The sequence below is a fragment of the Bactrocera dorsalis genome, chromosome 4, assembly GCF_023373825.1.
Source record: "Bactrocera dorsalis isolate Fly_Bdor chromosome 4, ASM2337382v1, whole genome shotgun sequence".
Classification (NCBI taxonomy): domain Eukaryota; kingdom Metazoa; phylum Arthropoda; class Insecta; order Diptera; family Tephritidae; genus Bactrocera; species Bactrocera dorsalis.
Genome location: NC_064306.1, coordinates 65,718,246 through 65,739,803, shown reverse-complemented (window position 1 = coordinate 65,739,803; position 21,558 = coordinate 65,718,246). Strand labels below are relative to the sequence as shown.

Below are 21,558 nucleotides of genomic sequence, written 5' to 3'. Positions count from 1 at the left end.
GATACCAGATGGGGTTCAGATACTAGATCCAAAAGAAGTAGTCATTCTTTAGGTGGCCTGTGCTTGCCGCGTATTTTAACAGACTCTGAGAGCTTACTATCGAAACCTCCTCCAGTGTATCATACTGTGGGGATCCCAGATGCTTACAGCTTAGTCTAGACATTTCCTGCAGTCTTCTCGATCTGTCAGCCCCATTCTGCGGGCGTGTGTCGCCCCAGACTGTGGCCAGTCATGTTCCTACAGTCTCTTTTATCGAGCGCCAATAGGATTTTTTTGTTCTTCCGATCTACCGTTTTGCACATGACCTTTGCAGTATTACCATGCCCAATATTTATCACGTTTTTCGGTGTTAGCCGTACACCATTATTGGCAATCTCGTCCACTATTTCATTGCCCTCAATGCCTTTGTGGTCTGGCACCCAATAGAAGTGAAGTTGCTTGCTTCTGGCACCATCTTCCACTGCTGCCCTACTACCCAAGACTTTCGCAATAGCAAAGACCTCAATAAATACACCTGCGGTTTCGAAATCCGGATGCAGATTTTGTACGTAGCGGAGGAGTCCATGACCTTTGGTGATTTATAAAAGAATCTCTGTCAATCCAACCAAAGACATGGCAAGACCTTTAGGACCATCAATCGACAAATCCGGAATTGCGCGGTTTCTTTGTTACAGAATTAGGACCTTAAACACTTTTCACATTTTTGGCCACCTGACTAACATCTTCGCCTTTATCCAAGAAAAACTGTGTGAAAATAGTAATCTGAAAAAAAATATTCATTGGAACAAAGTAAAAGTTTGAACCATATGTCTTCTCCTCGCACTAACACCTTATCAAGCTTGTTGCTGTCATTAAGGTAACACTAGATTTACTGCTCCGTAGCGCAGCCTCCTTCAGAGAAGTGACTATCCACCCCGATAGCAGAGGGGCGTTACGGGCCTTAACCCTACAAAGCTGATAAAGTGCTAAGAAAGGTTGCTCGAGCTGCGCTATCAGTAAAATGGTTAACTGATCGGTGCGCCACTCTCCTTGTGTGTTCTACTATTGTTTAGCTGAAATTCACAATCGGATGGGCTACAATCGGCTCACGCGCTGTTTCAAGATGCCTTTGGTCCAAGATTGATCGCTAGGGGCCTAATGAGCACTTTTCCATCAAAATGGCTAGCCGCTTTCTAGTTGCAGAGATTCTAACTAACAGGCCATTGCTATCTCGGTGTCCATGCTGAAAGGTTGAGAATCTTAACGGACGCCATCTCATCACTTCCTTCTTTATTGTCCCGCGCTTACAAGATAAAGACTCAAACACTTGGAAGCTTACACTTTCAGATGTGGTGGTTATCAAATTTTTATGGCTACAAGGCGTTTTGCACACTTATAAGGAGTTCTATTTTTTATGGCTTCACAAAGAGCCACATATAGTAGTGCAAGTGCGATCTCTGGATCAGCCATCAAGCCATCTTAACCCTTGTGGCATTAAAAAGTTTTGAAAACATAAGAAATATCTAAGGTTAACGACCTGCTTAAAAATTTTGAGGATCGTGTTCCTTAGTACCTTGTACGAGTTGGCGCAAGGGTGTCTCATCCCCGTAAGGAATTGGGTAATCGAAAGTGGTCTTGCCATCAAACCCAAATAAAACCGATATGGTTTTATTTACTCGAAGATAGAAGATCCCGGTAGCACCGCTGTCGCAAATGGGAGACATCCGTCTGTAATCTACGGGTGCAGTAAAATATTTATCTCTCACCCTGGATAAAAAGCTTTCATGGAAGCCAAATATCGAAAAGAGAGATGTAGAGAAGGTATTGGCAAAAGATGGGGCCTCTCACCTAAGGTGGTTCTCTGGCTGTACGACACCATAGTCAAGTTCTTTATGTGGTGAAGGGCTCTGGAAAAGACCATACTTGCAAAGAAACTCGAGAGCGTACAACATCATTAAAATGTGTGGTGCACTAAGGTCCACTCAAACCATGATACTTAATGCCATCTTACACATAGTGCCCGCAGACATTGTCGGAAGGTGTATGGCTACGAATGTTGCTATCGGACTACGAGAATCTGGCTTTCTAAAAGAACACGTATCTGAACACTCGGAAATCCGAGTCTGCTCCTTCTCTACCCATTTAGCGGCGAAAGAGTAGTGGGTGGAAAGAAGCCGTTGGGGGAGAGGGACAGTGAGCTTCTTCAGAGTAGTGACCATCCACTAGATAGCAGGGTCGCAGCGCTGTGGCAAAATTCTTGTGAAATAAGACACAAACTATACGTGTATATATGAACCGAACATATATTTTCATAAACCTTTTAAGTAAAGCTGGTCAAACTCTAATCAACAGCTGATAACTCGGATTTTAGAGGTAAAATTTTGAACCAAAAAATTAGCATTCTTGGGAATAATTAGAATAAATGTTAGAAAGTAGCAGTAGAACTTTAGTTTAATGTTTATTTAATAGAAATTATCATTAGAAAAAATACAATATAATATTTGCGAACATAAAATTAGTAAAATAGTTAGTCGTAAGTATCATGTAATAGCAACCTTAGTTATAAGTAATTATTTTAGTTACTAGTATGGCCATTCTCCAAATAATTATGTATATTACTTGTATATGTAATATATGTATATTTTGTTATTTTTTTCTCCCTTCTTTTACCTTAAATATTTTCGATCACTTTCCGTTTAAAACTCGTATATGTATGTATTATCTTTATGTTCTTTTATATTGCATTTCTTTATTTTCCTCTAGGTTATACGACTACAAAAAATTTTACACGCCCCCACACCACCCGGTGGCGGTGTGACTATCTCAGTAGGAACTACTCCTAACTCCACATCGAATACGATTAGTCGCATTCACAGACTCAATCAAAATAAGAATAAAGTGAGAATGATAAACCTACATTTGTATGCAATATTTGCACACTGACGTTCGCTCATGTGTTACCATTAATTATTACGTTACGTCAAACTACACGTATTTTCCTATGAACACATAATCGTACCATTTTTTAGAAAGCATAAAAGTAAACTTACATAACGAGCTGTTACCATTCCGTTACATATCGTTTAATTTCATTGCGTTACGTTGCGTTTTTTGATCCTACGCTATATTTTACATTACGTTGCGTTACGTTACATTGCGTTCCGTTGCATACGAATGGGTTAAGCATCGTTATAATTAAAATTAAGTTACGTTTAACTAAATTTCGTTCAATTTACTTTGTTCACTAATTTCTGTGATTTTATTTTTCGAATATTTTCTTGAATGTTCTAAATTTTATTAAATTTTATATATTTTTTAATTATAGCTAATTAGCAGTTATTTAGTTAGCTTTCCACTTACATTTAGTCACTAGTGTTTATTGAAGAAATTCGGCCAAAGATTTGTAAACTGACCCTGTAAATAAACTATTACCGTTTACTAAAATGAATTGTTTTGAAATTTGGCGCCAAAATTGTTTCGCCTCTTTATCGATGTTACCTCTCAGCGACTGCTTTTTCCATGCATGACATTTACGGCTTACATTTTCAAATGTCCAGTCTTACTGCTAAGTGTGGGTTAACCAATTGTCTTCTGCGTTATTTACAAACGTACATACATACATAAGTGTTTTTCAATTGCGTTATTTTCGTATTCTTACTGTTCATATTTACTTACACCATTTCAGGGACCGAAACTAATCAAAACTTAATATTAACATGTATCTATTCAAAAGATCCATTGCTTTGAATTATGGCCTAAATCATTATAATATCTGCTAATGTAGAAGAATTTCATTACTACCATCATTTTATACCACCATTGTACAATTTCTCCGAACAGGATATAATAACTTGTTCACGAAGTTTATAACACACTGATGGAAAAGTTGAAAGCCTGTAAAATATATATATAAATGATCAGGTTTTGAGAAATCGATCTGAAATTTTGCACACGTCTTTTCTTCCCAAGAATTACGAGTAGCTCATTTGTCGGAACCGCCGATATCGAAACACTATAGTATGTAGCTGCCAAACAAGCAGCTACAATCGGTATCAAGTGCTCTGATATGGAAAATTTTCTCATTTGAGGCGACATCTTCACAACATTTAGCCTAGATTACTGTCTAACATAATAATGTAATCTCTGAAAATTACAGATCAGATCATCAGAGCATATGTCTGACATACAAACAAAAACGAGCAATCAAGTTCAAGGGCCAACAACCTGTCCCCATTATTTTCTAGGTTAAGCTGGTACCAAGATAAACAAAATAACTCTAAAGTTGTTGGTAGGAGTGAGACTTATGACCCAGGCTTTGAAAGTGCTGAATATTTATTTGGTTAAGATAAACCTTGCTTCTTTACTCAATAAAAATCTCAAATTTTTTGGTATTACCATATTGAATTCTTAAACAGAAACGCCTTTTGTGTTTATAATGGTTGATCTATTTCGAGATTCTTTACTTTTTTAAAGAAAAAACACATAAACTTCAAATTTAATGACGAATGTTTATTATCACTCGAAAAATCATTCTTTGGCATTTATTTTTTGAAGATTACGAGGGCTGCTATATATATTTCTGGCCTAATAATGAAAATAGGAATATTTATCAACGAAAATGGTTTTATTGTTTTTCAAAATATTCTCCATCAAGATGTGTGAGAGCTCGCATTGTCATGGTGCACAATGATTCGTCTTCTCTTCTTCGTTTTTCGAATTTCTCTGAAGACTTCAGGCAAACAAATGGTGGTGTACCACTTAGAATTGACCGTCCTACGTTACTCAAGCGGAACAGTCGCCACATGACCAGTTTTGCCGAAGAAACAGGCGACCATTTGCTTCGAAGTGCTTCTTCCACGAACAACTTTCGTTGGATTTGGCTCGTCTTGGAAGACCCACACGGTCGATGGCTGTTTTGTTTCGGGCTCATACGCATAGATCCATGATTCGTCACCTGTGACGATCTTATAAACGGCATTTGAAGAGATCGTATTTTTTCAGCATTTCTTTACACCAATCCACTCGAGCCTTTTTTTGAGCGATTGTCAAATTGTGCGGGATCCAAACTTTTTTACCGCCAGGTGTTCATGCAATATCGAATGTATGCTGGTGGGAGAAATGCATAGACATGCCTCTATCTGAAGGTATGTTACATGACGGTCTTGCATTATCAGTTCACGTACGGCATCGATGTTTTCTGGCACAACGGCTGTTTTTGGGCGACCTTCACGGAATTCGTCTTTGAGCGAGCGTCGGCCACGATTGAATTCGTTGTACCAGTTTTTCACAGTGCTATAGGATGGTGCTTCATAGCCATACAAAGATTTTAGTTCATCGATGCACTCTTGTCGTGATAATCCACGTCGAAAGTTGTGAAAAATGATCGCACGAAAATGTTCACGAGTTAATTCCATTTTTTGGCCGAGATGAATTTTTTAATTCCCTGTAAATAAAACAATTCACGATTAAATGACAAAACGTTCTGAGTGATGTTATGCTAAAAAATGTCAAACTTTCCAATGGAAATGTCAGATTGCACCTGGCAACACTTAGTGTTGCCTAGGCCAGAAATATATATAGCAGCCTACGTATCTCTGTCAAATGTTGGTCGCGGCTACGTCTCAGATGGCTCACCCGTTGAGTCCAATTTTCGATGCCTCGTTCTAGCGTTTCGACTGGTAACTGGCGAATGACGCGCGTGATGTTTTGCTCCAAGGTCTGAATCGAAGCGAAATTGTCCGTAAAGACTTTAGACTCTACATATCACACGATCTTGGCGGTTAATCGACCGGCCCAAAACGTGAAATTATCTGGCCATCGAAATGTTCTCTCAATAAATTCATTGACTGATACGATACGGGAAAAGTGGCGCTGTCTTGTAGAAACCAAATGTCGCCGAGATCACGAGCTTTAATTTCAGGCATCAAGTAATCGATTATCATGGCGCGGTTACGTTCTCGCCGGCGTTATTTTTGAAGAAATATGAACCGATGATTCCACCGGCTCACAAGCCACACCAAACCGTTGTTTTTTCTGTATAAAATGACAGTTCTTGAATCTCTTCAGGTTGCTCTTCGTCCCAAATGCGGCAATTTCGCTTGCTTACATACCCATTGAGCCAGAAATGGGCCTCATCGCTGAACAAAATTTGGCTCGAAAACGTCGGCAATTCTTGAAACTGTTCAGGAGCGCATAGAGTGAAGCAATGTCGCTTGGGAAGGTCAAGCAACTTCAGTTCTTGCACAAGCAGTATATATAACATGACAGCTTGACACGACTCACGCGTGATCTGTTAAAAAAGGGCTAATGAAAATAGTACGTCTACTTGGATCACCCGTTTTATCGGTTGAGCCGATTGCGAACAGCATCCTTTGTCATATGCAGTTCGGCTCCTTAGAGTTCTAACACGATCATACTATAAAGCAAAGTGTAAAATGATGGTAATAACTAACATTTTTTCAATTCTCCAAATTTCGGTCCCTTCATTCTGGCATGTAATTTTTAAATTCTTCATTATCGAATGGTATATATCATGCAAACATACATACATATGTCCTCATGTGATCTAAGATCGATACTAATAGAACTGTAGTGACTTTTATATATTTTATAGACATTCCATTGTAAACTATATGGTTCCACAAAAACCCGCTAAAAGTTATTCAAAAAATCTTGCTTTACATAAACATTCATATAAGTACTTATGTATGTATGTATTTATGAATTTATTTATACATACATATATCCATTGAATATGGTTTTCATGTTGGGTTTTAAGCTTCTTTGGGTGCAAGCTCTTTAAAAGTTCGATGACATATCTTTTTTTTTTAGTATTTATATAATACTCATAACGCTTTCAGCTTTTAAGGAACTTCACCCGATATCCAATAAACTTACTCTAAGCCTAACCGTTCATAATTACATATACACGTCTATATTTATATTTAATAACTGTATTAATGTATTTTGTACTGCATAACTGCAACTAATTTTACTTGTTTTTCTTCCATGTGTCTTGCCATGTTTGGTACTCTCTTTTTCTCTTTTTTATCTCTTTTTCGCTCTCTGGCACCAAATACATACACAAAACCCCTCGTTGACATACCCATTGTGTACCGTTCCGTTCCGTGCGTGCAAAACCACAAACTGTTATGTAATCGTACCAACACATCAAAATAAAATTTAATGAAAATCTTAAAACCAAAAAAAACAAAATCAAAAACATGTTTGCATCAAAACACTACACATAACCTCGAAAACACCAACCGTCCGTTTGTAAAACAAAAACAAAAAAACCAAAGCAGTCCAAAGTGACGGACAAATTTAAGCGTCCCTTCCGCAAGCGGCACTCCTCCATGCACTATCAACCGACCAATCGCGTCAATCGCTTCCTCTCACAGGCGATAAATGCACGTTCCGTCGATTGCGATAAGTCCGAGCATGTGGATCGCATTACTCTGCGTTTTCGTGAGAGTGACAAAGAGCGCGAGTACCGTAAAGATTTCGATTTGGGTTTCACCACCGCTATGGGTTGCTCGCTATTGCTACTGATTCTGGGTGCAGCACTGCAGGTGTCGGCCTTGCCACGTACACTCATTCTCTTGCTACTCTTCTTGACCGCTTTTGTGTGGATCAGCGCCATACTGATGCTACTGTTGGCGGTGCGCCTCAAGTGGATTGTCTGGGACTTGGCGCGTAGTTTCACCCTACGCTTGGCTATAACAATATTCACAATAGTGCTGATCTATTCGGTGGGTCAGGTGAATGTGGTAAGTGTGGGCTATAAGCCGAATCGTCTCATTTTTTTCTTAAAATATTTCTGTTATTTATTTCTCTGCATGCTCCTATCGTTCTTTAATGATTTGTGATTTATTATTAGTTCACTTGCGTCATGGATCATCCCTGTGCTAGTAACGTCACAACACACGCATCAACTTTTGAGGAGGACCTGCTGATGTTTGCTCACCATAATGAGGCGCACCGAAAATGCTCGCTGCCACAGTATGTTTCGCTTTCGGCGACTTTTGCATTTTTGTCAGTTTCAGTATTCTTGCGGTGAGTCTAAAGACCTATACTAAGTTTTCTAATATCTACTTGTAGTGTATGAATATACTATATTTACCAAAACAATTAATTATTCTCAAAATTCATATATTAACTATTATTTCATTCACAGTTTGCCAATAATTTTCAAATCCTTCCTAATACTACTTATGGGCACAATTTATGGACTTTTCATCGAAATGTCGCATATAAATATTTTCGATTGCTATGACAGTAGAGTCAAGTAAGTATATTCGATACTTTTTTTTAACGGGTTTCTTACTTTGGAAATAGCACCCCACCATATTGAACCTCTTGCAATCTTACCATGATGCGTTTAGAAATTATTTTTAGAGAACTTGATATAAAAGATCCATATTGAACCAGTTATATAATAAAACTACACCACCAGACATGATTCCGTCCACCTTTGGATGAAATTTCATGCCTCCCAAAGCACCTAGTTTTTTTGTACAAAAGATTTCATTGATTAAACATTTCCATTAACCCTTTATCACCATTGGAATAAGGGCAAAGTCGGATCAAAATCCACCCAATTTTAGACCATGTGAAATCGCATCAATTAAAAATACTCAAGACATGTAGGACCCATAACATCTGGTAACTTTCCTTCAAAACCTGCTGAAATTGGTCCGTATCTTCTTTGAGCCTTTATGCATGTAATCTCTCCTTTAGCGGTGAGTAGACGAGATACATATGTTTATATAGAATTATATAACAATTAGCACAATGTGAAATGATATCAATAAGATGACTTAAATCGCCATAAAAGAGTCTGAAGCAAGGTCAATACCATGTCCGCAAGGGACGATTAAGAATGTAGAAAAATCAATAACCAAATGCAAGATGACGAACCAGATATAGACGAAATTTGACAAGATAAGACTAAGGACTTGCATAATAGATCCCGAAAAGGTATATTGCAGCTATATTGGTGTACTGGCCATCTGGAGAACATGCGCTAGAAATGGGTCTAGCCTGTAACAATATTTGTCGCATCTGCAAACTGAGAATTTTCTATTCTTACTCCCTTCCTCCTTCTCCAGTTCTACACTTTTTTTGTGAATGCCCAGCTCTATCATAAACCCAACATAGAGTACTCGGATTCCATCAGATGTCATATGCTTAATAAGCTGTCTACAAAAAGGATAACGGATATAAGTAGTTTCATTTAGAGCACCATATGATTTGAAAGCAACAATGAAACGAGATAACAAGATCAAAAAGGTCTTAAGATTGTGCATCAGATAAATTATCTACGACTTTGACAACAGTAGATTAAAGAACTCGCACGATAGGGAGTCTCCTTGTCTGAAACCTCATTTGGTATCTCCTCTTGTCGGCGTTTTTCCAAGATTTGGCACATGGTGAATTTCTGGCCAGTTGTTGATTTTTCAGGCCTAAAGCCACACTGTTAAGGTCCCAGCAGTTTGTTGAAGGTGGGCTTTCATCTTTCACACAATACGTTTGATAGAACCTTATATGCGATGTTGAGGAGGCTTATCTTACGGTATTTGGCAGAGATTGTGTTGTCTCCTTTTTTTGGATTGGGCAGAGCACACTTAAATTCCAATCGTTGGTCCTGTTTTCGTTCGACCATATTCTATAAAGAAGCTGACGCTCCTTATCAGTTCTTGGCCGTCGTGTTTGAATAGCTCAGCCTGCAATCCATCGGCCTCTGCCGCTTTCTTATTCTTCAAGAGCGGGTTCACCATCTCCTGGTGTTATGCTTTCACTGGCATTCTGCAGGCTGGAGAAGTGTTCCCTCCATAATTTCAGTATGCTCTGGGCATTACTCACTAGATCACCTCTTGGGGTTCTACAATAGGCTAGAGCCATGTGTAGAAGTTCAAGCAAGTAATGAGAATTCTTTGAGCGCCATTCTCTTGGGAGTGGTCAGAAACGATTATTTTGCATATAGCTCAAGCAGCTCACGAGTTCCAGTCTTAACCAAGTATTTTCTGGGCAGCCAGAAACCATCCGGCGAATCATCTCTGTGCACTGCGTTTTGGACCCGCCACATTAATAAATACACCCCACAATGCACCTGTGAAGGGTATTAGAACTAACTTCGATGCAACCGAAGTTAACGTTTTTTCTTGTTTCAGTTTATTTTTATTTCTTTATATACAGTAGTTTATAGATTTCGATACTTCACCGTTAATACAAATGTCCTTCGCTGTGATTACAAATTTAATTTATTCTTTTTTTTGCCTTCACAGCTCATCCATTCCGCTTCATTTAATCTCATTGGCGCGCATAATAATTTTCATGATTGCCATATTGGTGCATGGACGTTTGGTTGAGTGGACGGCACGTTTAGATTTCCTCTGGCAGTTGCAGGCGTCACAAGAGAAAAAGGAAATGGATGTTTTACAGGAATCAAATAAACGGATCTTACACAATTTGCTGCCAGCTCATGTGGCTGCACATTTTCTCGATAATCAATTTCGCAGTAATATGGTAAATAGTAATGCATATGTTGATTGTTGCTTTATACATATTCACACGTTCATGCATACACATTGTACGTTTATTTATGTAAGTACGCCGTGCATGCCTCACCTGTATCACCACTTTTCATTTTGGAGAAACCGAGACAATTTCTTTTCAGTACCCACTTTTTGAAACGAACAAAATTCCGAGCGTCTTCAATGTCGCCAGGAGCCAAAGGGCAACTTTGCACACAGACACGAGCGCACACACACACACTTGCAAACACCATAGCTCAGCAGAATTGAGCTTTGCTCCTTAAACCTCACGTTCTGTGGTCTTTATGCACCCGTAAGTGGGGCGAAGTCATATTTGCAACACAGATTTATGCACACACACGTGCACTTTTCACGCGTGACGGATCTACAGCTGATATGCAAACATATTTCTTGCCTTAAAACTCACATGTTCCAAACTTTCAATTAAAATCCACTTTTGTTTTACTTTTATATATACACATACATACATATATGTATATACAAATGCATATATATATTCACATGTACTTATGTATTTTTAACGACTTTTTGCAATTCTTTGTTTTTTTTTGTAATGTGCCTCCAGACACCGCCGTTATTTGTACTCGTAATTTGTGTCGTTTTTTTGGCATAGTCCTTTCTTTCGTTTTTTCCTTTTCGGTTGCCAGTAATGTTTCGCCGATTTTCGGAAGTTTGTGTTGTTGTGTCGTTCTGCCCGCCCGCTTGTCGAAATTGTTGCGACAGCGAGGGTTATCAAAACTCTTAAGTGTGTTGCCAACCCTCTTAACCCCTGATATTTTTAATCATTCATTGTCTTTGCCGATTGTTGTTGGTTTCTTTCGTGGCTTAACACTATAGGTCAATCCCTCACAGGAACTCTATCATCAAAGTTATGCCAAAGTGGGTGTCATATTCGCATCGGTGCCGAACTTTCACGAGTTCTACACGGAGATGGATGGTTCAGATCAAGGTTTGGAATGCTTGCGTTTGCTGAATGAAATAATTGCAGATTTCGATGAGGTGAGTAAAATTAGTAATAAGAGCGTATTTGGTAACTAGAGCTTAGTGTGTTTCTTATAAAAGTAATACTATTTACTTTAAATCGTATTATTTCATCTGGTTGTGTGACCAAAAAAAAAAAAACAAATATAATTCAATGTGATCAAATTTGACCCAGACTGACTATAAATAACATTTTCACATATTTTAATACAAAGGGTTATCTCTCCTACCTTTCTCGATTCGTCGTTGCACGGAACCTATAACTCTCTCCCACCAAATTCACAGCGACCATAATCACTCACTGGATGAAGGAGTACCGACTTGACCTTAATATAGGAGTCGATTCCGGCTGTCAATAACCCTAAGATTTTAGATCTAAAATTCAACAGCCTGTGCTCCTTCACTTCACACACCACCGCGATTACTGATAAAGTACAGAGCCGCAACAAAAGTCGTTAACCGGCAGCACATTAGGAAAAGACAAAGAAATGTTGTTGGCAACATAAAGGGCAATCGACCCACCGATCCGGGTCGATGGTCGCCTGAATGCAGTGTTACGCAGTGAAAAAAGCTACAGACATTTCGGAGTACTGCACTTCGGACTATAACGGGATGCCTCTTGATGTCTCCCATCGAGGCCAGTAAGGCCCGCATACTCCCAGTTAAGGAGTATAACGAGCCCCTCTCCAAGCAGTTTCTGCTGGGGTGCTTCCGCAGAATTTATCCATGCAGTCACCTGCTTGTAGCGGAACTCCCTCCTAGGAGCATCAAGTGGTCCTTGCTCAACTACGCCGACCAGAGTTCGGACGCAGCTAACTTCAGACATGCACTGAGCGCCAGTCACAGTGGAGACATTAACACCTTCACCGACTCTCTCTCAGTGAATGGCGTACGTGGAGTGAAACCACCACCCATTGCAAATGAAGAGCTCAGGTTGCCGTGAGAATCGAGAGGGACCCTTGCGCAGCTTTGTTCTGGATACTGCAGGTTAAACTCCAACTTATCCAGAATCGACCCTGACATATCAAACCTTTTTGCATGCCCTGCTAACATTACACATCTGACACCCCTCTTCCTATGGTCCGACCCTGTCGAAACAGCAAGTTTCTAAAGCCTACCCTTAGTTGACCTTAATGACAACTTATCTAATACTCACCATCCCAACGTGGACTCGGCTAGGAAAATATATACATAAGTTCGCAACAGAATTTTCAAAGTTCAAATTAGCAAAAAGCAACGGAATCTTTTCGTACTGTCTTTGTCTGTCGGTTCTCGTTGCCTTAGAGGATAGGAACCCAAGATAGGTAAATTTCGCTTTACCCTTGTCATCAAGCTTTCTAACAACAGGACCACGAAGTTAGAAACATACATTATGTGCACCGCATTCCACCTTGGACTGAGGATATTATCTGGTCCCACCGCTTAACCAATCCTCAACTTTTTCCAAGCGCATCAAAGATCATAAATTAGTTAAAAGTTTCTTTTTACTGAAGTCATCGATAAATTTATTAGTAGGTATATCTTGCGTCAGGTTAGGGACACATCTTTGACTCTACTCAATAATGAATAAATAAAAAACTGCTGTATTTCCCATAAAAATATATTTTAAATAAAATGTTCCCTAACGTCTCTTTATTATCTGCTTGCAGCTTCTGAAAGAAGATCGCTTTCATGGCATCGATAAAATAAAAACGGTCGGTAGTACCTACATGGCAGTTGTGGGACTTATACCAGGTGAGCATTAAAGCCCTCCCATTTTTACCGTTATATTAGTGAACTTAATTCTACTTTTTTTCACAGAATACCGCATCAACGCCAATGATCCGAACTCAGTGCGTCGCCACATGACCGCTTTGGTCGAGTATGTGAAGGCAATGAGGCTCTCCTTGCAGGAAATCAACAGTCATTCGTACAACAACTTTATGTTGCGAGTTGGTGAGTAGAAAACAGTTATTTTAATTGAGGTCGTTGAAAATTATTTTAACTTCATTTTTCTCTCGTGTTTTAACCGTTAGGCATTAATATTGGCCCTGTTGTTGCTGGTGTCATTGGGGCGCGCAAGCCACAATATGATATTTGGGGTAACACCGTTAACGTCGCCAGCCGCATGGACTCCACCGGCATACCAGGCTATACACAGGTGACGCAGGAGGTCGTGGATAGCCTACAGGGTTCACATTTCGAATTTCGGTAAGTCAACAGTATTCCCACTCACTCACGTATTTTGACAATCACCACTCCCTCACCCACACAGCTGCCGCGGCACAATCAAAGTGAAGGGTAAAGGCGACATGGTCACCTACTTCCTCAGCGACTCCTCGAATAACGGTCTCAATGGTGAGGTGCGCAATGCAATGATCGCCAATCGCGCCATCACACAAAATGGCAACGGTTACACAGCACAACAACAACAGCAACAGCAGCAGACGCAATCAAATGGTTTGCATGCACATCCACCGGAATACTACCAGAAACAGTCACAATTCCAGGATAACAGTTATCAGCTGAACATGAACAGCGAGACGTACAACATAAAAAAAGATAATTATGGCTACAACAACATAGATACCAGTCAAGTATTAATGAAGACCTCACCGAATGCTTTGCATGAGGAACAACAACAGCTGCTCATGCACCAGCAACAGCAAGTCGCACAACAACAACCGCAACCGTATCAGCATCACTTGGCGCAGCAACAACAGCAACGTTTGAATAGTAAATTACAAAAACAACCGAATTTCATCGCCAACGGTGGACTGCCGAACATACGCGAAAATGGACATAACGGCGAACACAACGGCAGCATCGGCAGCGGTAGCAATGGTGTTGGCGGTTACGCCTACAATGGCTACCAACAAGCACAACAACAGCAACAACAACAACAGCAACAGCAGCAGCAATACAACAATAATTATGCGCATCATCAGCGTTCGCATTCATCCAGCTCGATGGGTGGCGTCGGCGTTATGGGCGTACTCACAATGGCAGCATCATCTTCCCCCGCCCTACCCACACAACAGCAAGTGCAAATGCCAGTACCAGTTCCAGTTCCAGTGCCAGTACCAGCACAAGCCAATCCCTCAATGGTAATGTTGCGCGAACAATTTAATATCATTGAAAATCCCGGTGGTAATCGGCTTGAGTACATTAACCATCATGACCCCTACGCACAAGTGGAGAACTATAACAATTTATTTGCTAATGGTGTTGGTGTTGGTGCCGGTGGCGGTGGTGGTGGTGGTGTAAGCGTTGGTGGTAGGCGTGAAACGCATGCCGCACGCAACTACCATCATTTGCATCACAATCAACAGCATTCATCGTCGTACAGCACGAATAGTAATTGTAATAATTATAATAATTGCCGTGAGAGTGAACCATTGTTGCATGCCGCACCAGTTGCCAAGGTGAGTGAATATGAGTATACATGGAATGAGGAGATACTCTTATGATCATCACTGCAATCCCTCTCATCCACCGATGTTTGATATCACTAAATACATTTGGTGGTGTGGTGGGATTCGCTTAATAGCCCCAAGCATGTGTGTGTTGAACCCAAAGCAAAGTAAAGTCGCAATATAAATATATGGCAAGAAAAAACTTTTTTTTTTTTTGGTTGAAATACATTTTTAGGTTTTTAGGTTAATTTTAAACTAATAGAATCTAACATTATATACTTCCACCGAGAGTTAGGTTAGTTCTGAGCTCTAAAAGGTAGCCATTGGATCATTTCTCAATTGTAGTATTTATTTTTTGCAAACCTATTAAAATATATTGTTTTTCAAAACATTTAATTCAGATCTCATAATACCAGTAAGTTATAGTACCGTTTCTACAACAAAATTCTTTCACCGTTCAAATCTTCTTCTTTATTGGAAGACTCCCTAGGTCCTTCTCCACCAACGGAGTTGAGGTCTTCATATTCGTCAGCTTCCCTCAACGGGTACTGCGTCGAATACTCTGCATAAAAATCTCTTGGTGAATATCCTATATTATTGCAATAAAAGTATTTTTTATTGTTGTAAATCATATTCCAACTATTCTTCCGAATATCCAAAAATTCTTTCGAAATCAAAATTCTAAATAATATATACAACAATAAATTTGAACTTAGGGCACTCCACAGCGTTTTCTTGGATATAAACTAACAATTTTTCCGAAAAAAATTAGTATCCAAATCCCTTTTATTAAGGTTATCTATTTTCTTGTACAGTATTTTACTAAAAGTCATTATTTTGTTTCCAGTTTAATTGTAATATAAACATTTTTGAGCCCAGTATCCGTACAGGAGTGGAAAAAAATTGGGAGATCATCCGCATAAACCAAATGTTGAGATTGTTGGGTCAATGACCATTTTGTTTACATTTTGCCGAGGTCAATGGCCCTTTATTTTACATTTTGTATGTCAAGGACTATTTTGTCTACATTTAGGCAAGTCCACAACCGTTCCTTACATTAAGCCAAGACAACAACCTTTCTTTACATTTGAGATCAATGATTTTTTTTTTAGATTTTACATGGTCCATAACCCCATTTTTGCATTTTAGAGTTCAATGACCATTTCACTTACGCTTAGCCAAGTCCACAACCTTTATTTGCAATTACCGAAGCCAACAACCTTTGTTTACATTTGAAGTCAGTGACCTTTTTGTTTACATTTTGCGTGGTCAATGACCCCTTTGTTTGCGTTATGAGGTTAATGTACCTTTTGTTCATATTTTGCCTAAGCCAGTGATCTTTATTTTAAATTTTAAAGGTCGAGGAGTATTTGTTCTACATTTAAGCAAGACCTCAACCTTTCTTTACATTTAGCCAACCCAACCACCTTTGTTTACATTTAGACAAGTCAACAACCTTTGTTTACATTTGAGGTCAGTGACCTTTTTGTTTACATTTTACGTTGTCAATGACCACTTTGTTTGCATTTTAGAGATCAATGAGCAGTTACTTACACTTAGCCAAGTCCACAACCTTTTTGTTTAATTTGAGGTCCTTTTGTTTACATTAAAGTATTTTTTATATGTGATGAGCATCCCAGTCTTAAGCTATTAGTCATAATAATGCTTTCTAAGCCGAAACACCGCTTCTTAATAAGTACTGCGAAATATGGTTAATTAAAGTTTAAATGAAGTTATTACATTTTCTAATCAAAAACTGGAATTTAAATTAATTCCGAAAAATTTCGGGATCCCATAATTATCGTTTTCAAGTACCGAAATCTGTATAATTACAAAGTTAACAACAAATTTTGATCTTAACGTCGGAAGAATAATTTACTGAAATGGTTAACCCTTTTTAGGATCTTGATAAGAGTATTAGTGTTTCCGAAACCCAAAATTCCGCTAGTCAACCTCTATTTCTATTTTAATTCTTTTAATTCTAGCATTGTAAGAGTAATTTAGGAAAATTTTAAGAGATTTACAGAATACCAGTTTTAGTATTTTTGAAACCGGAAATCACAAAAATCGAAAAAGAGTTATTTTGAGTAATTTTAAGCGTACAGTTTCAGAAATGAAAAGTGTCAAGTCTTATTCGCCACATTCCTTTTACTATTGCGACTTTTCGTATATGCCCCCACCCTTGCCCCTTTACACACATAACTGTACATATTTTTTATATATATATGTATGTGGGTGATTTTTTGGCCAGTTAATGTTGCCTTTGAACTAACATGTGAGACTAACAAAAATCATGTGTATTTTTCCCTATTGAAGAGTACCTTTTTTATGTATTTGTGTATATCCTGTGAGCTTTTTACTCATTCATTTCTAATGTGAACCATTTAATTGTGTTATCTCTTTGCATGTATTCGTAAACGACATTGTACACGCACACACATGATTCCAAAAACAAAAAAAAATATATGCATACATACGCAAAACAATAAAATATCCGCCATGTTCCAACTCGCTCACCATAAATGTGCCATCCAAACGACCGACCGATCAAACGCCCGCCCGCCTGCTTGTCGTGCATTCATTTCACCAAAAATCCAAAACTTTTTCCACACACACACACACCACAAAACGCATTCACACATTCACGGTTAATGGGTAAAACAACATGTTGTTGCTGAATTCATGGTTGCTGGGCTTACGCATTGCGTTGACGTGAACTAACCTAAAATGCAGATAATGCCAATGCAACAGCATCCACAAGCATATCCACCTAAATACGAGCCACCACGGTACATGTGTCCTAATACCATAATGCTACAGCAGCAACAACATTTACAGCAACAGCTGCAATTGCAACATCACCATCATCATCAGCAGCAATTGCATCAACAATATCCACTATACTCGCAACACCCACAACCGCCATTACCAATTCCACCACCCAAACCCTCAAATCTAACTGCATCCTCATTAGCCACAGCCTCAGTGTCAGCCTCAGCCTCAGCCTTAGGCTCAGCATCATCATTGAAACAGAATACACCTCTCATACGCACTACCTATATGAAGCCCCTGCCGAAGTTGCCGACCGAGATCGATGAGAGCCGTGAGATGTCTTCCACCGATGATCTCAGTTCCCGCCCACATTCGCCATCGATGAGTTCCTCAGACGAAAGCTACTCGAAGACGACCGAAGGCGAAGCCGACGAAGATTCACCACGCATCACGGCTTTGAGCAAACACAATCATCTTCAACAGCAGCAGCAACAGCAACAACGTAATGGCGCCAATCCGCTACAATGGTTATACCCATGCGACATACAAGTGGATCCCACGTCACCGGTGGTGGATATGTCGAATCTAAAAGATTTCGAAGTGAGCTCCACAACAGAGAGTCAAGGTCAACAGACGAATACCACACACAACAAAGGCGACTCCTGCAATAGTTTTGAGTATCAAGATCGCGTATTGCTCGCGGCCAATAAGAAAGCCACCAGCAATGGTGGCAGCAGTAACGGCTGTGGCGGCGGCAATGGTGGCGGTGGCAATGGCGGTGGTTCGACATCGGCCAGCAATTCGGCGAAATCGCCATTCGAGAGGGAACTGCAAAGACTTCTGAATGAATCAACACGTGCACGCGCATTGGCCGCCGCCACCTCATCGTCGGGCGGCAATATAACATCCGCCTCGAACTCCAACAGCAATCCAGAGGGCAATACGACAAGCAATAGTAGTAGTCGCAACAATATCGAATTGAGTTATTCGGCGAGCAACAGTAAATTGAGCTCCACTAACGGTTTGGCAATCGGTGGTAGCGGCAGTAATGGCAATCTCAGCGGCAGCAATTCAATGAGTGGCAACAATAACCAAAAATCGTTGAACACAACGATCTTGGATGAGCTGACTTCGCCCACAACGGCACGTCAGCCGTCGAAAATACCGATTAGCACGAGTTTCATGATTGCCAAGCATCCTGTCGGTTTGGAGGCCATCAAGGAGATCACGCGTAACAAAAATCCATCAGAATCTAGCCAAATGTAAGTGCCTCACTGCCTCAAGTGTAACAGTACTCGTCTGTATACTAAATGTATTTTCTTATTACTTTCCAGGCAAACTTCCGATACAGAATCCTGTGAGATTTTGCACGACAACTGCAATCAGCTGAATTTGAATATTTTGGATGCAGTCAACAACCAGTCGTCCACATCAACGGGCACCAATTGTCGCGATTCGTTGCCACCGCAGCAGCAGGCCAAAGATCACAATCATCGACATCGCCAGCGTCCACGCTCCAAAGATTTCGATCAGAGTCGTGAGAGTCTCGATCAGCTGGCAGACGGTGGTGAACCGCAGCAGCAGCAACAACAGCGGCATGTGCGTCATCACCATCATCACCACCATCATCACCATCAGCGACCACGTGTTAATCACCAGACAGCGTTGAGTAACGACACCGAACGCGATGATACCGAAGATAATTTAGCCGATGAGGAGTTCGAGGATGATGAGGTGGGACATGATGTGCGTAAGAAACGTTTGGCCCCAGTGCCAATGGAACAGCAGCATGTCAATAATATTGGTGGCGTTGTCAATTGTTACGAAGATGATGAGAACGAGCATGTACATGACGGTCACGGTGACTATGGTGATGATATGGATGAGGAGCGGCATATGGAAATGAATGTGATAAACGATGAACTGAAATATGGTGCGGGGCATCATAATCACCAGTCGATGGACTCAAATCCTTTGGAAAGTCAATCGGAGTGGTCAGATGACGATTGCCGCGAAGAGGCTACAGGTAAGAAATATGGTAGAATTGTGAAATATTATATTTTAGTCGAACATGTAAATATATGAACTATCCCTAAAGTTAATAGCACGGAGACACTGTTTTCTCTACTTAAATTTGTATACTCTACTCTCTCTCAGGAACCTAAAAATTTGAAAAATCTTGCCATCCGTTTCAAGATTTGACAAAAATCGTTCGAGTCTGTCTGTCACTTTTGATTGTGAAAGGTTTTAGAGACACCAAAAAGCTTTTAAATTTAATCCACACGGTCCAGCGAAAAGAAAATTAACATTGGTCCTTCGAACAATTCCTATTTTTCTCTTTTTTCCCTCAAGCTCTCTTTCTCTCTCGCTTGGCTCTATAATTCCTAAGCGAGGTTGGTCAGTCCACTTCCACTTTCCTCTTCTTAATGTTTCATTAAAGGTTTAAAATTCTTACTCAGAACCATCCTTTCAAGCACTATATATATAGAGAGCAACCCCTGGACTCTGGTTTTTACCCAGTTGTCGGAATTTTGTACGGATATTTTTTTTGTCTATCTCGACAATCTATTTGAACACATTTAAAAATATAAAACCTCATACATTCTCTAACATTCTTCTTTCCCCACAGGTGGCGCCGAGTCAACGGGCTATATAACCGATGAACCGGGCCTAGAAAATATATCATTACTTAACGAAGCCGGTCTTACAGACGCTGAAGGCGCCCTTTCCGATGTCAATTCACTTTACAATGCGCCCGATGTGGACGACACTTCGGTATCGAGTCGTGCCAGCTCACGACTACTCAGCTTAGATTCGTTAAGTGGGCTTTACGATTGCGATTTGGACTCCAAGCATGAAATGGCTATCGTTAATGTGTCGCACAAAATCACAAGTAAATTTGGACCACAACAACAAAGTTAATCGCAAAAACACGAATGATGAGTGCTTAGCTGTGGTGAAACGTGTGATGTGAGAACGGAAACAAACTCCAATTAAAATACATACATACGTACATACAAACTGCGACATACATACATACATGCCTACAAACGAGCATATAGGATAAGAGATAAAACAGAGCTAGAAATGGTGTCTATTATTTTTCGGTGAATATACTGTAGCCCTTTCCCCCCAATATGTATGTATGTATGTGTGTAACTAAATAAGTATTTAATGGTTGTAGGCATATACACAGTGGACTTAGAAAGCATAAGATTTCTTAAGGATGCTATCTTACAATTCATACAAGTAAAATGTACAGTTAAGATATTGATAGATTGATTGAAGAATTGGTGCCTCCGACACGGTTATTATAGCGATATACATACATACAAACCACTGAACTCAGCTGATATGTATGAATGATGATAGCACAACACACAAAAAATGTTGAATTTAAACATTGATGATAGCAGCTCATGCATAAGGCAGGATAAAGATACTTACACAAAAAGTAGAAAGATCGGTATGTGGAAGCTCTGTAGAGTTTCTTTGTTAATCTACAAATAGCATGTAAGCGTAAATTAAGTTAATAACTGTATGTATATTTATTTAGAGATATATGTATGTATTAATGTAAAATAAAATCATTGCGTAAACGCACTTAAGAAATAATGCTTTAAGAAAAAGGAGAAGAAGGAAAGTAAGAAGAAGAAAAAGCGAAAAAAATAAGAAGCAGACATAAATCCAGTGCTGGTTATGGGGATACAGAGTTGAGCCAGGCTTCAAATCGTTTATACAACTTGTATACCTTCACTCATAAAGAAACGAGTACGAAGGCAGTGAAGCAATCAGCTTTGGTGGACGTCTTATACAGTTATCTGCCATTGAGATGATTCGTATATACTATATATGTATATTTATATGTATTTCTG

The 21,558-nt window shown here is 39.6% G+C and overlaps 1 protein-coding gene across 9 annotated transcripts in view; it reads left to right on the top strand.

The window, feature by feature from the left end:
• Positions 1 to 21,320, top strand: part of LOC105225223 (Ca(2+)/calmodulin-responsive adenylate cyclase) — a 135,842-nt gene extending 114,522 nt beyond the window's left edge. For 2 of the 9 annotated variants that reach the window (XM_049455239.1, XM_049455245.1), the window contains 13 exons: positions 2,743 to 2,877; positions 7,281 to 7,748; positions 7,859 to 8,034; positions 8,156 to 8,266; positions 10,266 to 10,506; positions 11,388 to 11,534; positions 13,166 to 13,250; positions 13,317 to 13,451; positions 13,532 to 13,706; positions 13,771 to 14,920; positions 17,645 to 18,945; positions 19,018 to 19,709; positions 20,313 to 21,320. In XM_049455239.1, the coding sequence (XP_049311196.1) occupies positions 2,743 to 2,877; positions 7,281 to 7,748; positions 7,859 to 8,034; positions 8,156 to 8,266; positions 10,266 to 10,506; positions 11,388 to 11,534; positions 13,166 to 13,250; positions 13,317 to 13,451; positions 13,532 to 13,706; positions 13,771 to 14,920; positions 17,645 to 18,945; positions 19,018 to 19,709; positions 20,313 to 20,605 (5,109 nt within the window). In that variant the 3' untranslated portion in view covers positions 20,606 to 21,320. Of the gene's footprint in view, positions 1 to 2,742; positions 2,878 to 7,280; positions 7,749 to 7,858; positions 8,035 to 8,155; positions 8,267 to 10,265; positions 10,507 to 11,372; positions 11,535 to 13,165; positions 13,251 to 13,316; positions 13,452 to 13,531; positions 13,707 to 13,770; positions 14,921 to 17,644; positions 18,946 to 19,017; positions 19,710 to 20,312 lie in introns of all 9 variants that reach the window. The other 7 variants (XM_049455237.1, XM_049455246.1, XM_049455238.1 and 4 more) reach the window with 6 other exon arrangements.
• The last annotated feature ends 238 nt before the right edge of the window (positions 21,321 to 21,558 follow it).